We start from the raw sequence: 22,454 nt of genomic DNA on the forward strand, positions 1-22,454 counted from the left end.
CTATATAGAACAGGGAACTTGGCTCAATATTCTGTAATAACCTAAATGGGAAAAGAATTTGAAAAAGAAGAGATACATGTATAGGCATAACTGAATCACTCTGCTGTACATCTAAAACTAACACATTATTAACTACACTCCAATATAAAATAAATTTTGAAAAATGCAATCCCTATAAAAAATAAGAGATTGCTGGATTTAAACCATATCTATAGACAAGATCTCTATATACCAGCAGAGTTGGAAAACAAAACTTTAGTATGCTCTTTTCAAATAGCATCAAAGAACGTTAAGTACTGGGAAACAAATCACATGAAAATTATGCTGCATCTCAGCAGAACAAATTAAAAACCTAAATAAATGGAAAAATTTGCTACATGTATGGATTATAAGACTCTGTACCATCAAAATATAATTCTTCAACTTCCCTGGTGGCTCATAAAGAATTCACCTGTCAATGCAGGAGATGCAGGTTCAATCCACAGTCCAAGAAAACCCCACGTGCTAAGCCTGCGTGCCACGACTGCTGAGCCTGTGCTCTAGAGCCAGGAGCTGCGACTACTAAGGCCCGTGCTTCGCAACGAGAGAGGCCACACCTGCCACAGCCGGAGAAAAAGCCTGCACAGCAATAAAGACCCGGCATAGCCAAAACAAAGAAAATCACTTTTTAAAAAGATATAAATTCTCTCTAAATTCATTCATGAAGCAAATGCAATTCCAATTTTAAACAGCCAACAGGCTTTTTGTTTCTTATATGTATAACCTAACAAATTAACTTTAAAATATATGTTGAAGGTGAAAAGGACCACAGATATTCACAACCATCTGAAAGGCCAGGAACAAAGTGAAGGAAATCTGATCTTTATTATAAAACTTCATATGACACTTAAATGCCAATTCCAGGAGGCCCAAAGGCCTAAACTCTAAAAGGCAAAACTAAATCTTCAATAGACAAGTTAACCACTGAACCGTGGGGTAAGGATGAATTTCATAAACAAGATACAAGGAGTGAAAACTACAAAGGAAAAGACTGATGAATATACAGTATCATGAAGAGAATAAAAAGGTAAGCCATGAACTGAGAGTATGCTCACAAAACATAAGCAAAAAAGATTGACATCATCAATCTATAAAGAATTCCTACTAGTGAGAAAAGACAGGTGAAAACACAAATACATTTACGAACACAATTTCAAAAAATGAGGCACCCATAAAAACATAAAACCGTGTTCAATGTCATTAATAAATGAGGCAACATAAAGCCACATTGGGCAAGAATTTCGTACCTACCTGACCAGTGAGATCCTACCACACAGCAGCAAGAATATGAAGCGTCAGCTGCTCTCATCCAACCAGCGCTGACGGGGCTGCACCGTGTGGTACAGCCTGGAGCTGACCAGGAGCCTCCGCACAACCAAGCAAGCCTACAGTATCACCGCGAGCCTAGAGAAGCTCGTGCCCACGTGCACTAGAGGCACACGCATCACCAATGTCACCCCCATCCTGTCACTCCCAAAAGGGAGCGGTAACAATCCTGGTGGCTCAGACAGTAAAGGGTCTGCCTACACCCCAGGTTTGATCGCCGGGTCAGGAAGATCCCCTGGAGAAGGAAATGGCACCCCACTCCAGTATTCCTGCCTGGAAAATCCCACGGACGGAGGAGCGTGGTAGGCTACAGTCCGTGGGGTCGCGAAGAGTTAGACACGACCGAGCGACTTCACTTTTCACTTTAAACAATCCAAGTGACTACCAGCAGCAGAATAAATACGTAAATGCATAGCTTCACCGAGAGGAAATGAAGGAACCGGAGCCCTGCTCCTCCGTTCCTGGCGTTCCCACTCTCTCCACAGCGCCTTCCCCACCCAAAACCAATCCGCGTGTGTATCTGAGAGCCATGGGCTTGAACCCCAACAGATAACTTATTCGATTTCATGGGGAAAATGAGTCACATTAATCTACTTACAGAAAACTGCAGTGTATACCTCTGAAATGTGACATGCCAGACACATGTCAAGTAGTACTGGCAGGTTCTGGGTGCTTCTATCTGTGACTGGTTACAAATGACACACTAACCTGCTCGGGTGAATACTTGCTGGGAAGACACTCACAGAGCCCAGTCTCTCAGGATGCATGACCACGCTATTTGCAAAGTGGAGAGCTATGAGGCAGCTTCTCTCTCCATCTTTCTGAGGCTACCTGCCCACTTTCCTTGGCATTTTTCTGAGAGTCTGATCACTCTCTAGCTTCTCTTGGAGGACTAGCTTTCTCTGCTTCTACGTTCCCCAACAACCTGGCCTTGCATGTAGCATCAACTCAAGACCTGACACTGTATGATCTTCTAACTCCAGAGTCTAATGTAACCTTTTACTGATCATGTACCAGTAAACATGTATTTAACTCTCTACTGGGTCTTAACTATGAAAATTGAGAGCACCATTTCACAGACATTAAGATTAAGTAAAATGATAACACACACAGAGTTTAACAATACCTGGCACACAGTAAGGATTCAACAGTACCACTGTTAGCAAAGTATGTTCTGTTGCAAAGTTATTTCCGTAATGTGATTTTGATTCTACAAAACTGGAAACAGAGAAATGGTGGGGATACAAGAGTTGAAATCACAATGACTCAAAAGTGACCGCTTCCAACTCCTTAATGCACTCTATTCTGTAGCACAGTGTAAACACCACAGAATGCAAAGCACACTGGCATCGAAACCACCAGAAATTCAGCCTTGTGCACGAGACCTAGTCACACCAAGTTCTTTGGTAGTTTCATTCTGGCCATGTGCTCTGTGTCTTGGAAAAGCCCGTCGCATGGTTCTCCCTATGCATTCGTGCAGTAATTCACCATCTCTAACCCCCGCCCCCCTTATGCAGGTCAGGAAGCAACAGTTAGAACTGGACATGGAACAGACTGGTTCCAAATAGGAAAAGGAGTACATCAAGGCTGTATATTGTCACCCTACTTATTTAACTTATATACAGAGTGCATCATGAGAAACGCTGGGCTGGAAGAAGCACAAGCTGGAATCAAGATTGCTGGGAGAAATATCAATAACCTCAGATATGCAAATGACACCACCCTTATGGCAGAAAGTGAAGAGGAACTAAAAAGCCCCTTGATGAAAGTGAAAGAGGAAGAGTGAAAAACTTGGCTTAAAGTTCAACATTCAGAAAACAAAGATCATGGCATCTGGTCCCATCACTTCATGGCAAATAGATGGGGAAACAGTGGAAACAGTGTCAGACTTTATTTTGGGGGCTCCAAAATCACTGCAGATGGTGATTGCAGCCATGAAATTAAAAGACGCTTACTCCTTGGAAGGAAAGTTATGACCAACCTAGATAGCATATTCAAAAGCAGAGACATTACTTTGCCAACAAAGGTCTGTCTAGTCAAGGCTATGGTTTTTCCAGTGGTCATGTATGGATGTGAGAGTTGGACTGTGAAGAAAGCTGAGCACCGAAGAATTGATGCTTTTGAACTGTGGTGTTGGAGAAGACTCTTGAGAGTCCCTTGGACTGCAAGGAGATCCAACCAGTCCATCCTAAAGGAGATCAATCCTGGGTGTTCATTGGAAGGACTGATGCTGAAGCTGAAACACCAATACTTCGGCCACCTCATGCGAAGAGTTGACTCATTGGAAAAGATCCTGATGCTGGGAGGGACTGGGGGCAGGACGAGAAGGGGACGACAGAGGATGAGATGGCTGGATGGCATTATCGACTCGATGGACATGAGTTTGGGTAAACTCTAGGAGTTGGTGATGGACAGGGAGGCCTGGCATGCTGCGGTTCATAGGGTCGCAAAGAGTTGGACTCCACTGAGCGACTGAACTGAACTGAACCCTCCCTTGTATCTTCTACCATAAAGTTACTTTCACCTTGTTTTTAAGACAAAATCCTATGCTTACTCTAATGTTTGATTATTAGGAATTTAATGGCTTAATTATTGGAGAAGGCAATGGCACCCCACTCCAGTACTCTTGCCTGGAAAATCCCATGGATGGAGGAGCCTGGAAGGCTGCAGTCCATGGGGTTGCTAAGAATCAACACGACCGAGGGACTTCACTTTCACTTTTCACTTTCATGCGTTGGAGAAGGAAATGGCAACCCACTCCAGTGTTCTTGCCTGGAGAATCCCAGGGATGGGGGAGCCTGGTGGGCTGCCGTCTATGGGGTCATACAGAGTTGGACACGACTGAAGTGACTTAGCAATGGCTTAATTATATTAGCATTTTTACTAGGATTATTATTTTTTTTAGTGCTCTGGGCCATTGTGAATGCTTTTTTTCCTATAAGTTCTGTTACTTTTACTGTGGAGAACACAAGGTTTTTCAGAGATGCATATTTCATGTAAAAACAAAAATGCTTGCTTTCTAATTCTTTTTTTTTTTTTTTTCTAATTCTTAAGAGTAGGAAATTTATCAGCTTAATCAGTCCACCAGGGATACAAGTTGGCTGAATCAAGACCAGGGTAATGTGTTATGGACGTGGCCACACAGGTACATGAAGAGCAGGGACTGTGGGCAGCAACGGTTTCAAAGTGGGAAGCACTTCAAAGCACCCACCCTCAAGGAAGAGACTGGTCTGTCAGATCAGGGTCTGAGTTCCGGTTTGCATGATCAGCATGCTCCCGCTACAACCTTCAAAGACAGGCCAACCTCCTGCTCAGACTCTCCAGTGACTCCCCAATACAGAGAGAAGAAAATACAAGTTCTCCAGCACGGCCCACAGAACTCATCTCATCTCCCACCACTTCTGTCCCCACCACGCGGTCCTGCCGCACAGGCCTCTGCATGGCTCCTCCACTGTGCTAAGCACGCTCCCTCTCCCGCACCTGGGCCGCTTGGCCCACGCCCCGGCACTCACAGATGAATCGCTCTCTCACGCCACTCAGGTCTCCATTTAAGTGTCGCCTTCTAAGAGAAGGCTTCCCTAAGGTGCTTAGACAGGACTACTCTTTACCACTTCCTGTCTCTTCACTTCTCTTTAGAGCACTTACCGCTCTCTTGACAATTTTTGTTTGTTTAGATGTTGGTTATTTCCCAACAGAATAGAGTTTTCATGCAAGGAAAGTATCTTAAAAACCAGAATGAGGCCTAGCACACAGTAGGCACTCATTAAATACTTGTTATATGGATGAATGGATATTTACGAAGTATCTTCAATCTATCAGTGAACAACTGTAATTTGATTTACTAGTAATACTTTACCTGACTTCCAGTTAAATACAGCAAGTACAGGCATTTATTATCTCTATTTCTTCAACAAATCACATTTAAGTATGAGTAAAGGATTAAAAAAAAAGTACAAATCCACAAGGGAAAAATAGTAGTCAAGGAGATGACAGCGGATCCCAAATCCTAACAAACTCTAGGAAGATGGAAAGCAGATGGTGGAGAGGAAACTGACTCAGCATAAAGAACAAAGCCTAGCTCCAAATGACTGTGGAGGGGACACTACTGAGAAATACGCTCGCTGCCACCCCGGAGCCTGGAAGGGCTCAGTGCTAGATCCCGCAGTCCTGCGGAGGCCGGGCTGAGAAACACGCGAAAGCCAGGGGCTGGCTGAGCATCTGTCATGCGGCCATGTGACTCACCCAGGACCACCACCACGTTATGCCCCTGTGGGGAAAGGGTGGCCACCAAGCCCCAGACCAGACACAGAACAGCTTCACAGTGAGGAGGGAGCCCCCATTCTTCAGAGTGCAATGAGGGACATGAAGTATTGAACCCCAACCCTCACCTTGTACCACAGCTTTGAAAATACTGCAGACAAGGCATGAAGTACCCCCACCACTACACTGAAGAATTCTTGCTTAGAAACCCTGAACGGTCCCAGAAAAGAAACCTGTGAATACTGCCATCTGGGGCACTCTCCAAACAAAGTGTGTAGGTGCCCATCTAATCACCCCAAAGCAAGATCAAACTGGACGCTGACAAGACTTACTCCTGTACAAAACATGTTCGTTTCTGCTTTCAGTTTTAAGTGCTTCATTTTAAAAATGTGAGCCAACAATAAGGATCATCAGCCATTTGAGAAAAATACTCCTTACGGAATAAAGGAACTGAAAGAGGCAAAAAGGAGTTTGGATAAAACAGCGTCTATGGAGGCAGCAAAAGAAAACTAGAGAGCAAGACACTGGACTTCTCACCCTCACTAAAAAAGGACAAACCACCACATCCATGAGACAAGTAAAATTTGCCGTGCAGCTCCATCCTGTTCAGCTAAACCTGCTCCTGCGAAAGTGGAAACAAAGACAGAACAGGAAAAGGTAACTCTTCAGACAAAAAAGAAAAAAGAAAAAAGAACAGGGGAGCAAAGGAAAACAGGCCACAGTGGCTCATCAGAAGCAAGAAACTAAAGAAGGTTTACCTGCAGAAAATGGAGAACTGAGAGAGGAGAGTCCAGCCCCTGATGAAGCGGGAGAGAAGGGGGCCACCGCTGCGGGGCGTTACACACCAAGTCTTAGAGGTCCCTGTCTCACTTCGTGAGAAATGCGGAGGAATAGTTACCAGCTATTTTGTAAACACAGGGTTAAAAAAAAAAAAAGCAGTTCTAGAAACATTTTTAAGGCGGGAATCCCACCATATACAATCCTTCAAGGGTCAATTTTTTTTTTTTTTTTTGAGTGGTGAATCATCTGCTGTTGCTTATTTTTCGATACAACCTGAAATAGCAGAATATTGAATGCCGGACACGTTGACTGTCTTGGGTGCCAGCTCAACGTGCCACGGAGGGGGGTCCTTTTCATTTCCTATTATATACAGCATACTAAATGACAACTTGGGAGCCCCAGGTGTGCACTTAATATGCCTTTAACATTTAAAATTATTTCTGTTCTCATTTTGTTTTCAGTAAAATCGTTTCCTCAAGAAAACAACTTCTTGATCTTGGCTCTGCCTGTCAGAACTGCCTGCTCTCTGTAACTCCTCTGGTCGTGGCAGTCCATTCTCCTAGTAACTGCTAATATGCTGTGAAAGACTGAAAATCTGAATAAGTACATGATGCTAAATTGTGCATCAGTGGGACTTACAATTTAACAGTTTATCAACATTTGAAGATATTGGCATTTGACATCCTCTAAATATAACTCCCAACTACATGGTTTTTCAGATGCTTGGTACACATGTTACAAACTGTGAACAAACTGAAATATTTGTGTACTGATCCTCAAAAACAACCAACAAAATTTCAATCAAGAAAGGAAAATAAAAGAAAAAGGTTGCTATAAAAGAAAACCAGAAAAAAAATTCTTAAAATGAAAAATAAGACAGCAAAGAAGAAAACAAAATTGTAGCAGCAATAGGAGCTGGGCACTGACTGCTGCAATGTAGTGTTACTGTATGTCATGCTCTAGACACACCAACTCTGAACGATAACCCTCCACAGTAAGTACCATCATTAACCCCATTTGATAGTTGGAACAGCAAGGTTAACTAGTATGTTCAAGCAACTGGTGAGAGCTGAAGACAGATCTAAGTCAGGAAATCTCTCCAAAAGTAGAAGCATTAGGAAGCTGGAAATAGGAGATAAAAGATGAGGAAATGAGCGGATTAGTTCGAGAGCTCCAGTATCTACTTAATGAGGAGTTCTGGAAAGAGATTGGAAAAGTACTGAGGAAAGAAATGATCAGAGAACTAGTGTCAAACAATTTCAACAGGGGGGTCATGAGTTTCTAGACTGAAAGGACCCTCTGAGTGCCCAGAACAATGTATGAAAAAATAACTACACTAAGAGACATTACCGTGAAATTTCAGAACAACAGGGACGAAGAAAGGATCTTAACAATGGAGGCAGGGAACAGAAAAGGCAAGAAAGAAAGAGGGAGAGAGACTCGCACAAAGATTGAGAACGTAAATGGCTTCCCAAAGCTGGAAGACAATAAAATGATGCTGCGAAATTCTGAAGTAAAATATTTTCAACTTAGATTTCTATCTCCATCAAACTATTACTCAAGCATGTGGATATAAATAAAGACATATCTAGATATTTAAGATCTAAAAACAATTCACTTCTGATGCACTGTTTCTTAGGAAGTTATTTGAGCATGTTGTTTTATTTTTTTAAAAAGGAAAAAGACATGAACTCAAGTAAAGAATCCCAAACAAGAGAGAAATAAAGGATGACAGCTGTGCAGCTGGCTTAAAAAGCCATCAGTAAGCACTGGAGCAGGAGGTCAGAGGACTTGAGAGGAATGTTTTCACAGGAAAATAAAGGAAACTGAAAATTCCTCTGATGTATTTGTATGAAAAATAGTTTTCAGAGAGTTCTACAACTCTATTTGAGATACTAGGAAGTATCTGTGATAATGTCATAATCCCTAGTATCTCCAACATGGTAGAGAAGTTGTTAAAAACTTATTACTGATTTTGCAGAAATAAAGAGGATTATAAGCAAGTACTGTGTGCAACTGTATACCAACACACTGGATAACCTAGATGAAATGGACAAATCCTTAGAAACATTTAACATACCAAGATTGAATCATGAAGAAACAGAAAATCTGAGTAGACCTATAACTAGTAAGATTGAATCAGTAATCAAGCCTCCTCACTCCTCAAAAAACCCTGGCCCTGTCCTACTGAATTCTACTGAACATCTGAAGAAGAATTAACACCGTTCCTCTCAAACTCTTATAAAAAACTGAAGAGGAGGGAACACTCCCGAACTGATTCTATGAAGCCAACACTGCCCTGATACCAGTTAGGCAAAGACTGAAGAAAAGAATACTATAGATCAATATCCCTTATGAATACCAATATAAAATGCCTCAACAAAATTCCAGCAAAATGCTAACAGCAGCATGTTAAAAAGATTACACGCCATGACTAACTGCGGTTTGTGTGCTCTGCCATGTCCAGCTCTTTGCAGCCCCATGGACTGTGGCTGCCAGGCTGCACTGCCTATGGAATTTTCCAGGCAAGAATACTGGAGTCGGGTGCAATTTCTTCCTCCAGGGGATCTTCCCAACCCCAGGACTGAACCCTCACCTCCAATGTGTCTCCTGCATTTGCAGGCAGACTCTTTACCACTAGCACCATCTAGGAAGCCCAAGGGGGTTCATTCCTGACAAAACTCAACACCTGTTTATAACAACAACAGCCAACAAACCACGAATAGCAGGAAACTATCTCAACATAATAAATGTCATGTGACAGCTAACATCACATTTTGTGATGAAAACCTGAAAAACGTTTCTCTGAGGCCAGAAAGCCAAGGACGACTGCTCTCACCTCTTTCAGGCCACATGCTGAAGTTCCAGCCGGAATGGTTAGGCAAGAAAAATAAACACAAGGCATCCAGATGGAAAAGGAGAAGTAAAACTTTCTTTATTCACAGATGACACGGGGCTTCCCTGGCAGCTCAGCTGGTAAAGAATCTGCCTGCGATGCAGGAGACTTGGGTCGGGAAGATCCCCTGGAGGAGGGCATAGCAACCCACTCCAGTATTCTTGCCTGGAGAATCCCCATGGACAGGGGAGCCTCGCAGGCTACGGTCCATGAGGTCGCAAAGAGTTGGACATGACTGAGGGAATAAGCACACAGATGACATGATCTTCCACACAGAGAAACCTCAATCTCTCTCTCGCATTCACACACATCTGGTAAAATAAACAAATTCAGCTAAGTTGTGGGATATAGAATCAACACAAAACATCAGCTGCACTTCTACACAATTAACAATGATGCTCAAAAAAAAAAAAAAAAATTAAGTATATAATTCCATTTAAAACAGCATCAAAAATAAAATACTGCCAGGGTAGAGGGGAGGAGTCAATAGTTACTAAGTGTTTAAAGGATACAGAATTTAAAAAAGGGGGGGGGTGGTGGAGAGTTTCAGTTTGGAGAGATGCAAAGTTCTGAAGATAGGCAGTGGTAATGGTTATAAAATAATGTAGTCAATGTCACAGAACGGTACCCTTAAAACGGTTCTAATTTTAAATTTTATATTTTACCACAATTAAAAAAAAAATCCTCTCTCCCAAAAAAGGGCAATGTCTAACACTGATTTAAAAAAAAAAAAAAAAAAGGCAAGGTAAAGATACTTTTAGAATAAGGAGTTAAATACCAGAAGAAACCAAATTTAGAGACGAGGTTAAGGAAAGGGTGGGGGTGGTTCAGAAGCTTCCTGTTCTGTCTCAAGCCAAACATAATATTGGCCAACATTTAAATCAATGTATTCTTATTACAAGAAAATGGATATATACATACTACAAGAAAATGAAAACTTAAATGCCAGCTTGTAAGAGGGCAGAATAATAAAATGTAACGAGTTATGTCTTTTCAGGACACTGAAAACCTGAAACTGGAGCAATGAGTTTGCTTTCTTCCACTACAGGATGTAGTCTTGCCAATAATGAGTTTTTTCCAAGTACAGGGAGTGCCCTAGGTTTTTAAACATTCCCTTAGAAGTGTGGCGTTTTCTGCAACAGTGATGTAAGTCCTGATGATAAATCAAGGAATAGGGTCATAAGAATTGGGGTATTTTCTCAGTGGTGACAGGGTCTTCCATTTCAAAGATCATTTCAAAGATGTGACAAGTAAAACTAATGCTACTGTTACATATGATTCAGCCTTCCACTGTTTCAGCTACAAACTCTCAACTACCAACTAGCCCCTTTAAAAAAAATTAACGCATGTTCTTTATCAAATGTCACAGTCAATTCTATAGCACACACATTTAGTAGAAGCCTGGATCTAGCCATGCCTCGGACACTGTGTGACCACAAAAGAATAGTTTTAATTTCTTTAAATAAGAGTTACTGACTTTACAAAATGTTACAATTAAAATTTGGAAAATGAAGGTATAAAGAAAATTGCCCAAATTCAAGAAAACTAAAAACATTTTTAGCATTTAGGGTATTTAAAAAAAAGAAGCCACTGTGGGGGTCACTTGCAATGTATATACAGAAATATTGAATCATGATGTTGTGCACTAGGAGCATGGTGTTGTGGGTCATCTATACCTCAAAACACATATACACACACACACAGTTCAAATCTGTGGTTATCAGAGGTGGAGGAGAGGGAACTGGAGGAAGGTGGTCACAAGGTACAAACTCCCGGTTATATGATAAATGCATGCTAAGAATGTCACTCAGAACATGATCAACATAATTAACACTGCTTAATGTTACACATGAGAGTTGTGAACAAGACTAAATAAAACCTAAGAGTTCCCATGATGGGGAAAACTATTTTCTTTTTCTTTTAGTTTGCATCTATGTAAGATGATGGATGATCACTAAACTTACTGTGCTAATCATTTCATGATATGCATGTGTCAGATCATTATGCTGCACACCTTACAGCTTCAGGTCACTTTAGTCACTCAGGCGTGTCCAACTCTCTATGACCCCATGGACTGCAGCACGCCAGGCCTCCCTGTCCATCACCAACTCCTGGAGCTTGTTCAAACTCATGTCCATTCAGTCAGTGACGCCATCCAACCATCTCATCCTCTGTTGTCCCCTTCTCCCGCCTTCAATCTTTCCCAGCATCAGGGTCTTCTCTAGTGAGTCAGTTCTTCGCATCAGGTGGCCAAAGTACTGGAGTTTCAGCTTCAGCCTCAGTCCTTCCAGTGAATATTCAGGACTGATCTCCTTTAAGATTGACTGGTTTGATCTCCTTGCAGTCCAAGGGACTCTCAAGAGTCTTCTCCAACACCACAGTTCAAAAGCATCAATTCTTTGGCACTCAGCTTTCTTTATAGTTCAGCTCTCCCATCCATATATGACGACTGGAAATACCATTGCTTTGACTAGATGGACCTTTGTTGGCAAAGTAATGTTTCTGCTTTTAAATATACAGCTTATATAGTACTATATGTAAACTATATCTCAATAAAACTGAGAAAAAGATGTTTTTCATAGAATAAAATATGAACCTACTGTGCCATATAAAAGTCTGGGCTCTGAAGTTACTCAGATACAGCAAAGCGATCTCCCACCTCTTAGTTTTCTCTTATTTAAAGTGGGGAAAGTAATGTTTCCCTTTAGCATTAACCGAAGTATTAAATGAGGTGATGAGCTAAAGCATAATACCAGGCACACTATATTATATAGAGAGGTACATGTTAACTACAAGTACCTTAAAAAACTGGAATCCAACTGTATACACTATTGTTTTTAATGCTTATTGTCATGAAGTTTCACTATTTTGGAAAGTATATACTTCTAATTAAAAAGCAGAAGTCACAAATCCTTTTGGTTTTTAGGTTTTTTTCTTTTTATTTTTTTTTTTATTTTGGAAAATACCCCCTGATTTTGGTAGTGGCATCTAGTTGCTGTTATGGGTTATTTTTTAAAAACAGTTTTTATTGAGATATAATTCACCTACTATACACTCTATTTTAAGAGTACAAGTCAAAGGTTTTTAGTATATACACAGATATGTGCAACCTTTTACCACAGTAAATTTCAGAAAAATCTCAACACCTCAAAAGGTATCAGTTCCACTATCCAGACCGAGGCAACCGCTATAATCTACTTTCTATCTCTACAGAGTTCCCTGTTCTGAACATTTCATATGAATGGAAGAATATGCTCTTTTGTGACTAGTTTCTTTCACTTAGTATAATGTTGTCAAGGTTCATCCATGCTATGGCATGTTATCAGTAACTCATTCCTTTTTATAGTTCAGTAATACTCTATGGTCTAGATATACCACTTTTTGTTATTCATTATCAGTTGTTGAACATGTAGCTGCTTCTGCCTTTTGCCTATTTTGAACACTACTGTACACACTGGTGAGCCAGTTTTTGCTCCATCTCTTCTGGGTGTGCAGCTTGGAGTGGAGCTGCTGGGCCATATGGTAACGTCATGCCCACCTTCTGAAGGGCTGCCAAGCTATTTTCCAAAGTGGCTGCACTATTTGACATTATGACCAACAACACAGGTTTCCAACCTCTCCACGCCCTCTCCAATACCTATTAACCAACCTTTTTTTCCTCAAAAAAGACACAAACTCCTGAAACTGACTCAAGAAAAAAAGACAATACGAATAGAACTAGAACTAGTGACGAGACTAAATGAGGAACTAAAAACTACCTGCAAAAAAAAAACCCCCAAGCCCACACGGCTTCAATACCGAATTCTACCAGACATTTAAAGAATTAGCAATTCTTTATAAACAATTCCAAAAAATAGGTCACACAGTTTGTAAGCAGCAGGGCCAGGATTTTAACCAGGCAATTTTTCCAGAGTCTATACTCCTGACCACTGTATTAAACTCTCTGAATAACTGAAAAAACCTGAATACATTATAGTACATCAAGTTGTTATTTTGTATGATCCATTTTTCCCAGTTTATTTTGGTAATGTGATTTCTCTGGTCTATAGCAAAAAAAGATTGCTCTGAGTACTTGGGAAAAAAATCATGTACACAAGTGACGATGTTGCTATACTCATTCATATGGCAAAAGCAAAAAAGAAAGAAGAAATTGTTAGTTGCTCAGTTGTGTCCAGTTCTTTGCAATCCCACAGACCATAGCCCACCAGGTTCTTCTGTCCATGAAACTGAAATTCTCCAGGCAACAATACTAGAGTGGGTTGCCATTCCCTTCTCCAGGGGATCTTCTCAACAAAGGGATCAAACCCAGGTCTCCCACATTTTAGGCTGCTTCTTTACCATCTGAGCCACTAGGGAGGGACCTGTTAAAGTTTCCTACATGTTTTTATTTCAATGACCTCTCACAACAAGCCCACAAGATGACAGGCACTGTTCCTCCTCCCGTTTTCTAGATAAGGAACCGAGGCACACGCAGCCACAGACGGCAAGGGGCAGGGCCTGGGTTTGAACCCGCATCTTTCTGATCCCGGGAGAGCCCACCCTCCAGGGCAGCCTGTCTCATGCCGCATCCCTACAATAGAGCTCTGGGGAGCAGATCCCCAGGCCTGTTACTCACTGGCGTGGGCTTCTGGCAAACAGGCAGGGAAGGGGTCCTTCACCGTCTGCTGAATGAATGAACAACTATCCCAAGCTGACTGCTATTAACCCCGAACTGAAAAAATTTATTCCCACTCAATTACTGTTTAGCAACAAAATGATGACCTGCAGCTTCTCTTACATTTGGCTAACCTAATGTAATACAGTTACTGTATGTTAATAGTTTAAGTCATTAAGCTTAAAATTTCAAAATAATCATGGAAATATAGGGAATAGTTTAAATAGGAAGATTGCTTTTGTTCTTCAAATTAACAATGCCTATTGTTGTGGAAGTCTCCACAAAATGTACTTTTTGCCATGGGAATCAATAGTTGCACTATTATACATGAAATTCCATTTCCTCATGGAAATAAGGCATCTGACAGAAAATTTCAGCTAGTAAATTTTCTGAATACATACAGAAAGCTTATATTATCCTTTAAGTTACTATAGGTCAGTACTATATGTAACTAAATAAACCCATAAGACGTAATGATGACTTCTTAAGGCAGTGATCCATATACTAGGCTCCAAGTCTGTGTCAGCTGGAAACTGTATTAAATGCAAAATAACCCTAAATATTTGAAAAGCCAACAATGATTTTCAAGATAACTGTTCCTATCACAAACTAATGCAATAAATAAACACAAGCATTTTAACCCTGATGTTTTCACAGCTCTGTAGCTCTTTAAAAAATGTAATATTGAAAAATCTGTGAAATCTATCTGCTTTCATCTTCAGTTAACACTAACCATGATCTGTTGATGGTTAAAGACATGACTTAATCATGATTTGCTGAAGCTCCAATACTTTGGCCACCTGATGTAAAAGCCACCTCATTAGAAAAGAACCTGATGCTGGGAAAGGTTGAAGGCAGGAGGAGAAGCGGGTGACAGAGGATGAGATGGTTGGATGGCATCACGGACTTGATGGACATGAGTTTGAGCAAGCTCTGAGAGTGGGTGATGGGCAGGGAAGCCTGGTGTGCTGCAGTCCACGGGGTCACCAAGAGTCGGACATGACTGAGCGACTGCACTGAACTGATGATTTGCTGGGTGAGAGGGATGATTATACTGTCGCCTTAAAATTAATGGTTTATCGAAAATCTGAAAAATCTGCTCACCATTTTTACTGATTTAAGCTGGCATGTGTGTACTTATTTTTTATTTTAAAAAATCCTTCCTTTAAATGTCCACTCTTCGGTAAACCTGCTTCTTCACTCTAGGAATATGATTAGTGGCTCAAAACACAACTGTGAATCCTTCTAATGGCTCCTCTTTGCAGCACGAAGCACGGTTTAGACGAGGAGCTTTGGAAGAAGTGAAACACAACAGGGCCAGCGTGCCCTTGGCCGATCACTTCTTTGAGCCTTGGTTTCCTCACCTTCATGTTCAGTGATCGTATCAAGCTCAGAAGGTTGCTGAGGACTGAAGCCCTTGTGGAGGGCTAGCACAGAGGGAGACGACCTGGCCTTACTTCCCTCCTGGACACCTCGGGCTGCCTGCCTAGACCGAGGGACTTCGGTCTCTGCCCTGTCTTTGCACAGGTTTCTGACTTAAGAAGCCCCGTCAGCACCTGCCAGGTTCCAGCCCTGCCTCCTGGGGCCTAACAAACGATGACTCGCAGTGCAAGACAGCCTCCAGGACTACCCTCCACGCATGGAGTTCTACGTCTCACCACTCTGTAATTACTCCTTAACCAGACCCCAAGAACACTAAAGGTACGACTAATGGCTTATTCACCTCCATATTTCTTGTTTAGTTGCTAAGTCGTGTCCGACTCTTTGCGACCCCATGGCCTGTACCTCACCAGGCTCCTCTGTCCATGGCATTTCCCAGGCAAGAATACTGGAGTGGGTTGTCATTTCCTTCCCCAGGGATCTTCCCGACTCAGGAGTCTCCTGCACTGGCAGGCGGATTCATTACCACTGAGCAACTTAGCAAAACTCCCAGGACAGGGAAGAAGGTCAACAATGACTGTGGACTGCACAGAATCCACTCCCCACCACACACAGTATTAAGAGTATTAAATGTGCAAGAAACTAAGAGCCTGGGACTTGAAATTATACTTTCACAAGCCTGACAAGCATCAAACTTTTTGAGCTTTTGTTCAAGGTAAAATCTTTAAAGTCACCATATTGTATGCAGCTAGGCCACCCTATTCACGCCAAGGAACTTGAAGAGTCAACGTTTCTGTGGTTTTAACTGTCTTCAAAGGCAGCACCCTGCTCTGGATTTGGCCCGCACGCTGCCTTCATCGGGACGGTTTTACAGGGCGGCGCACACTGATGTACCTCTGCTGGAAGAGCAGGAGTGCCAACTGGCAAGCCGGCCGCCGTCACTCACCTCAGCCACCTGCCGGGCCCCCACTCTGTGCTGCACCAGCCCCTCCGCACTTGTAGCCATGGTGAAGCAAGACCATTAGAGAACCTGTTTGGAAAGAGGCAGCGACTTCCATCAGGTGGGCAGAAACCAGCCTCCTTGAAAAACATCAGTAATAAAATTCTCCTTTGGTACTGTCTGGCACAGATTTTGTCCTCAGACCACAAGCTAAGCAGCTTCTTCAATCACAGGTACCAATACTGATTAGTAGAAACACTTCAGTTTGGGGACAAGACTTCCCCCTGGTAAACACGAAAATCAATTTGGAACTTTACCAGGTCTCTTGGGTTGTAACAGCCTGGTTCACCTCTCAGGCAGGTGGGAAGCACCGCCATCTCTGTGGATGGCCTGTGTCACAGCGTGCTGAATGCGAAGGTGGCTCTCTGAGAAAGCTGTTAAGGTCGACTTCCAGACAGAGCACTAGACTGCTGTCGGCAACTACGCTTCCATTACTAGTGACCAAGCAAGAAGCAAAGCCCTGCCGGGTGCTAACACACCTCACTCAGGAGTTAAAAAGCAAACAGTAACAAAAGCAGTAAGGAGACGACATTACTGAAGGGGGCTAAGAACATGGTACCCATTAATTTATCAATTTATACTTTTAAGTCCTCATTAAATTAGAAACACAAATAATTCAGCTTTATGTTACTAGAAAAATTATGCCACCATTTGCCTCAAAATTGAGGAAGATCGTCTAAAGAGCCGACACGGTGCTGGTCTCCTGGGTCAGGAGCACTGGAGTGCAGGCACCTTGATGACACTTGACCCCTGGTCTCTTCCGGTCATGCAGCAACGCTCCCGAGGGGTCTCTACGTGTCGGCTACCCAGTCGTGTCCGACTCTTTGCGACCCCTCGGACTGTAGCCCGCCAGGCTCCTCTATCCATGGGATTCTCCAGGCCAGAATACTGGAATAAGTAGCCATTCCCTTCTCCAGGGGACCTCCTGCTCTGCGGGTGGATTCATTACCCTCTGGGCCATCAAGGAAACCCTGAGTAGTCCCTAAACCCTTTCCAATAACTCTGCCACAGTGAACCTAGGATAAAGGGACTCCACTTTGGACCCACTTTCTGGACAAGGCAGACTTCATTACTGACTGCACAGACCCATGGTTAACAGGAATTTAAAGCTCCTGTGTGACTTACTCTCAGCATTCACACATAAAATCTATATGGTCCAATCGAGTGTGTAGTACACAAAATGCACATACAGTCCGTGTGCCTGGCCACTCCTCAGGCACTGAATATTCTGCAATGCAATTTTACAGAACACTTTCCATAGTTCTCACCTAAAGTGTTACTTTAAGCACTGATGTCTATAGAACTTTTTCACTCTGGTAACCTATATTATTCTATCCACTATTAGACAGCCACCATTTCTATTATCACTAATTCCCCTTCAGATTATTTTCTTACCAAAATGAGAGAGAAATGGAGAATGAAACCATGACAGACAAAGAGAAGAATGGCCCCTGACTTCAAGGATCACTGTCCTCTAAGAGCAGGTATTACACCAACCTTGACAATGACCCCAGGTCACCAGTCTCAGTGGATTGTCTTCATAGAACAAGATCAGGTCCAAGATGAGGGAGGAAGTGTTTCTGATTGTTTATTCTTTTAATAACTAGCCAAGGATTTTAACATTTGTTTACTCCTCTTTGTTTCTACAAGAAAAAGCTTTGAGAAACACTCTTGTCTCTTCCCCTATTACAGTCTGGTTCAAACTAGTAAGAGACAGAGGAAAAAAGAAAAAAGACTTCACACGTACCAGAAATCAACTTGATAAGAAGCCCACTACTATATGTGGGAAGTCTAGAGCTCTAATCTTTTTTCCTCAAAACCATAAATAAGAGCTAAGGAATCAGATGGATAAAGATAGCAAACAGATACACTACATTAAGAAATAAAATCTAAACAGACATACTACATTAAGAAATAAGGTCCAAACACGCAGCGGTGACTGCAGCGCTCTGAGGTGTTACTAGCGTTTGTGTTGCTGGCAAGTGCGTTTTGATACAAGAAGTCCATGAACTTGAGTATTAAAAAACAGTGTTAGGGAAATACCATTGAGTATTAGAGTAGAGAAATAATAAAGTATTAGAAAGGCATACCTTTCTACCAGGTGTCCCTAAAAGAGGTGCCTGACCCTCCGACATATGAAGTGAAAAGGATTTTACAGGTGACTGTCTGATAGTAACTCAGAAACCTTTCTGCAGTGACTCACTTTAACACCAAGTCTGCAGGACTCACCAACCTCAGATTAGGCTTAGGGGTCCCAAGATCCTGCTAATGACTGGTGATTACAGACATTAGGTCTCAGAGAAGTAGCAGTTAGCTGTTAAGTTCAGAAAAGCCAATCATTCTGCATATTAATCCTCTGTTGATTATATAAATGATAAATATCTTCTACTCTTCAGCTCATCTGCTTGCTTTCTTCATGGTGTCTTTCGACGAAAGGAAGTTCTTAAGTTTCATAAGGCTGAATTTTTTTTTTTTCTTTACAGTTTGTACCTTTATTTATGAAAATTCTGTCCTACCCCAAAATCAAAAGCCTACTTTTAATATGTTTACGACTCTCACATTTAAGTTCTCAATCCATCTGCAAATTAACTCTTGAGTCAGAGGTAGACAAAAGGCCCAATGAATTTTCTTCAAATACGGATGATCAATTTTCAACCCCATTCATGGAACAGTCTAAGCTTTCCTCACTTGTCTGCAATGACAGCTCGAGCTTCCCTGAGGATGTGATTCGCGGTTCTCTGCTCTACCGCACACCTGTCCTGCCTTCCTCTGTCTACTTCATCATCTGACACTACCCTTTACAGCTCAGGCTTGCTCTCTGTTGGGGCAGGCACCCCTCCCCCTAGCTCTCCCTTCCATGCCAACCTCTTGGTCAAAAGCAAACACTCAATACCCAGAGCAACAACCTTCCTTTATATATTGGATTGACCAAAAAGTTCGTTTGAGTTTTTCCCATAAGGTGCTGTGGGAAAACCGGAATAAACTTTCTGGCCACCCCAATACTCTATGTCTTTTAATTCTTGATCTGTTAGTTTTCGGCCACCAAAGAAGCTACAGGCATCAACAAAGGCAGCTTAGGAAATGCTTACAAATGAACAAGGACGAATGTGGACCTCTGGAAAAGCAAGCAGAGACTAACAGAATATGAGAGAGACTAAAACTATGAAAAGTGCTTCCAACACTGATTTAAATCCAGTGAGACCAGGTAGGAGACAGAGAAATTTTTAAAAACATATTCCATTTCATCATATTTGAAAAAACATGTTAAGCTGCAAACCGCATCTTATTCTCAGGTATAAACCAAAGAAGACAGAGGCTGCTTCTTGCAGGCATCACAGTGTAGTGAGAAATAAGTAAAGCAGCATCCTCTAGTGACATCAGAAAGTGAGGGGGAACCTTTGACTTAAATGCCCTAGAGAAAAAAGACAATGTCAGGGGGTCAGGCTCCCCTCAGGGCTTGTTTTCCTGGCTACCCCAGCCACAGGTGGCCCCTGGGACACAGGGAAGGGCAAAGCCTTGCAAAGGGTATTGGGAGATGGTTATCAATTAGGGGATGTCTTTCAAGAAACAGCGGCTCTGGGGAACAGTGGGTTATGTCCACATGTAGTTTGAAAAGCCATAATCACTAGTACAACATAATTCTGCATTTGAAATCTGAAAAACAAAACAGAAAACACTACTGTTTAGATACTACAAACTAGACAAAGCCCTTGACAACAGCCTTGCTGGCAGAGGGAAGCAGCGCCATGCTGAAGTAACTGACACTCGCTGCGTGGTCACTGCAGCCCAGGCCCTGCACTTACCAGCACCGTGGGCAGGACACTAACGCAGCTCTCGGTTCAGAAGCACAGGGCTTCAAAGGCTGGCGCTCACCCGCTCAGCTTCTAACCCTGGAGCACCGCACCCTCCCCTTTCCTAATTAACCAAAGAGCAGAAAACCACGTACCCTAAGTTAAACAACAATAAAACCTACCTACTATGGAATACTTTCCTATGGTGGTTTTAAACTAACCAAGTTCAACTACCATCCATCCTTTTAAAATAACTAGGCAACAAGTTGACTGCTGAGCATGAGTAACAAAAAGAAATAAAGGAGAAAGTCCTTGTCCTTGAAGAACTTATGAAGGAAACCAGTAAGAGCTGAGCAAGGTAAATGCTACAGTTCAAAGGAAGAAGAGATGACAGTTTCACAGGAGAGAAGCCTGTGGACTGGTCTTGAAGGGAAGTGGAACGGAGCAAACCAACACAGGGCGGGTGGGAGAGAGTTCTAAGCAGAGCTCAGACAGACCGGCAGACCAGAGGAGGACAGCAGGGTCGAGGGCCAGCAGGCAACCTGGGGGAGACGGCTGGAGCGGCCAAGGAGAGGGGCAGACACTGAAGACAACAAGAGCTGCCAGCGGTCTGGCAGAGAAACAAACAAAGTGGTCATATCTGGCTCTTCCAAAAAAAAAAAATCCTTCGGGGGACAGTGAGGAGGTGACAGAAAACGGTCTACAGAAGGCCAGTTAGAAAGTGGTGGCAACAAAGACTAGGGATACAGTCTTAACCTGAACTAGCATGTCTTTTCAGCACACAAACGGCAACAGGGCGCAGCACATAAAACCATCATAGAGACCACAGAAGGGCAGAAGTAAAATTACCATTGCTTGGCCTTCTGTGGCAGGAAGTTTTAGAACACAAATTCCTTCAAATACAAGTAGATTGGTATCACTCTTAACAACAACAAAGAGGACACAGCAGTGACTTTAACCAACTCTTCCAGATTTACAGAAAGCATCCAGCTGACCAAACTTTGCAACCAGGGTGTCTTTGCTTTCAGCGGGGGGCTGCAGATCCCACTGCAGCGAGAGCGGGGCTCAGCCTGGGAACACCCGAACCCCAGGGAGCTGGAGAACAGCCCGGCCATGCTCTCCCCAGGAGCAGGCTGAGAGGCCGATGTCTCAAATGACAATAAACACGTCGTGGGACAAGGAAACTCTGTCTTCACTGACAGGAATGGGTCAGCCTGCCTTCCCCTTCACAAAGAACCGATTCACATCATCCTTATTTATACAGTATGTGGCCCAAAATTACATAACATTAAAGATTTACTGCCTTGATATTTCCTCATCTAAACAAATATACTGGGTTCAGAGGCCCTGGCAGGCTTCTAAGCTGGTCTCTCTGATACTGGACTGCATGAGATTATCATGAAGAAGAGGTCTTAACACATATATAAAGGGCCTGGCACTGTGCCAGGCACACAGCAGGCGTGCGGTGCATGGCGCTACTGCCAGCACCAATCCCAAAGCCGCGAGAAAGCAGCGACAAACTGTATCCAAACGCATATTATAATCGGGGATAGGCCCCTTATTTTGACATAAGAGCCACATGAAATTTAACTACATATGTATATGTATTATGTGCTCATACAATATTTATAATTCACCCTATTAAACTGCACATCTGAGAAATGAAAGGGCTGAATTAGGATAAATCTCAAAAACATTTGAAAATAAACCAACACCAACAACTATTCGCAAAATACTACCGCGTATAGAACTTCTTGCCTGGGAAATCCCAAGGGCAGAGGAGCCTGATGGGCTACAGTCCATGGGGTCGCAAGAGTCGGACACGACTGACTGACTCAACAACAACAACAGGACTTCTAGACAGACAACAAGGTATTCAGTGTAAGTATTATTATGCTATGACTGTCAGAAGTCTCTTTGTACTGAGAAAATAAAAACGAAAATATTAATATAAAACACCTGAGAACTTAAAAAATGAGAAATACACAGCTCAAGACTTGAAACCACAGATCGACCTGAAGGCAAGACACAGATCAGGTGACAGATTCGGTGAGTGCGCATCGGCACGGAAGATGCTACGAGAACACCATCGGGCCAAGCTGAGGTACACAGCCTGTCGTCAGAGAGAGACTCAAAGATGACTTAGCTTTGGGGCCAGGTGATTTCCTGTGCCCACAGGAAACTTGCTTCTTCCCTGTAACAAGTCTGGGGTCCAGGAAAGGACAGTGGAGGTGCGTGGGGGCTGGGGAGGCGGGTGAGCAGAGGCTAGCGGGGAAGAGGAGCGGCTCTCTGTGGAGTCCCAGCGACCAGAGCAACGCCGCGGGTCTC

The 22,454-nt window shown here is 42.7% G+C and overlaps 1 protein-coding gene across 6 annotated transcripts in view; it reads right to left on the bottom strand.

The window, feature by feature from the left end:
* The window catches only part of NR2C2 (nuclear receptor subfamily 2 group C member 2), a 114,961-nt gene that overhangs the window by 82,581 nt on the left and 9,926 nt on the right, over positions 1-22,454 (bottom strand). For 3 of the 6 annotated variants that reach the window (XR_011563087.1, XM_070776950.1, XM_019984332.2), the window contains exon 2: positions 16,282-16,365. The exons of the other annotated variants lie outside the window; for them this stretch is intronic. Coding sequence is in view for 2 of the 3 variants with exons in the window: in XM_070776950.1 (XP_070633051.1) it covers positions 16,282-16,341 (60 nt within the window). In the remaining variant the exon portion in view is untranslated. The remainder of the gene's footprint in view (positions 1-16,281; positions 16,366-22,454) is intronic. 6 annotated transcript variants of the gene reach the window in all.

This window comes from Bos indicus, chromosome 22 (assembly GCF_029378745.1).
Source record: "Bos indicus isolate NIAB-ARS_2022 breed Sahiwal x Tharparkar chromosome 22, NIAB-ARS_B.indTharparkar_mat_pri_1.0, whole genome shotgun sequence".
NCBI lineage: Eukaryota > Metazoa > Chordata > Mammalia > Artiodactyla > Bovidae > Bos > Bos indicus.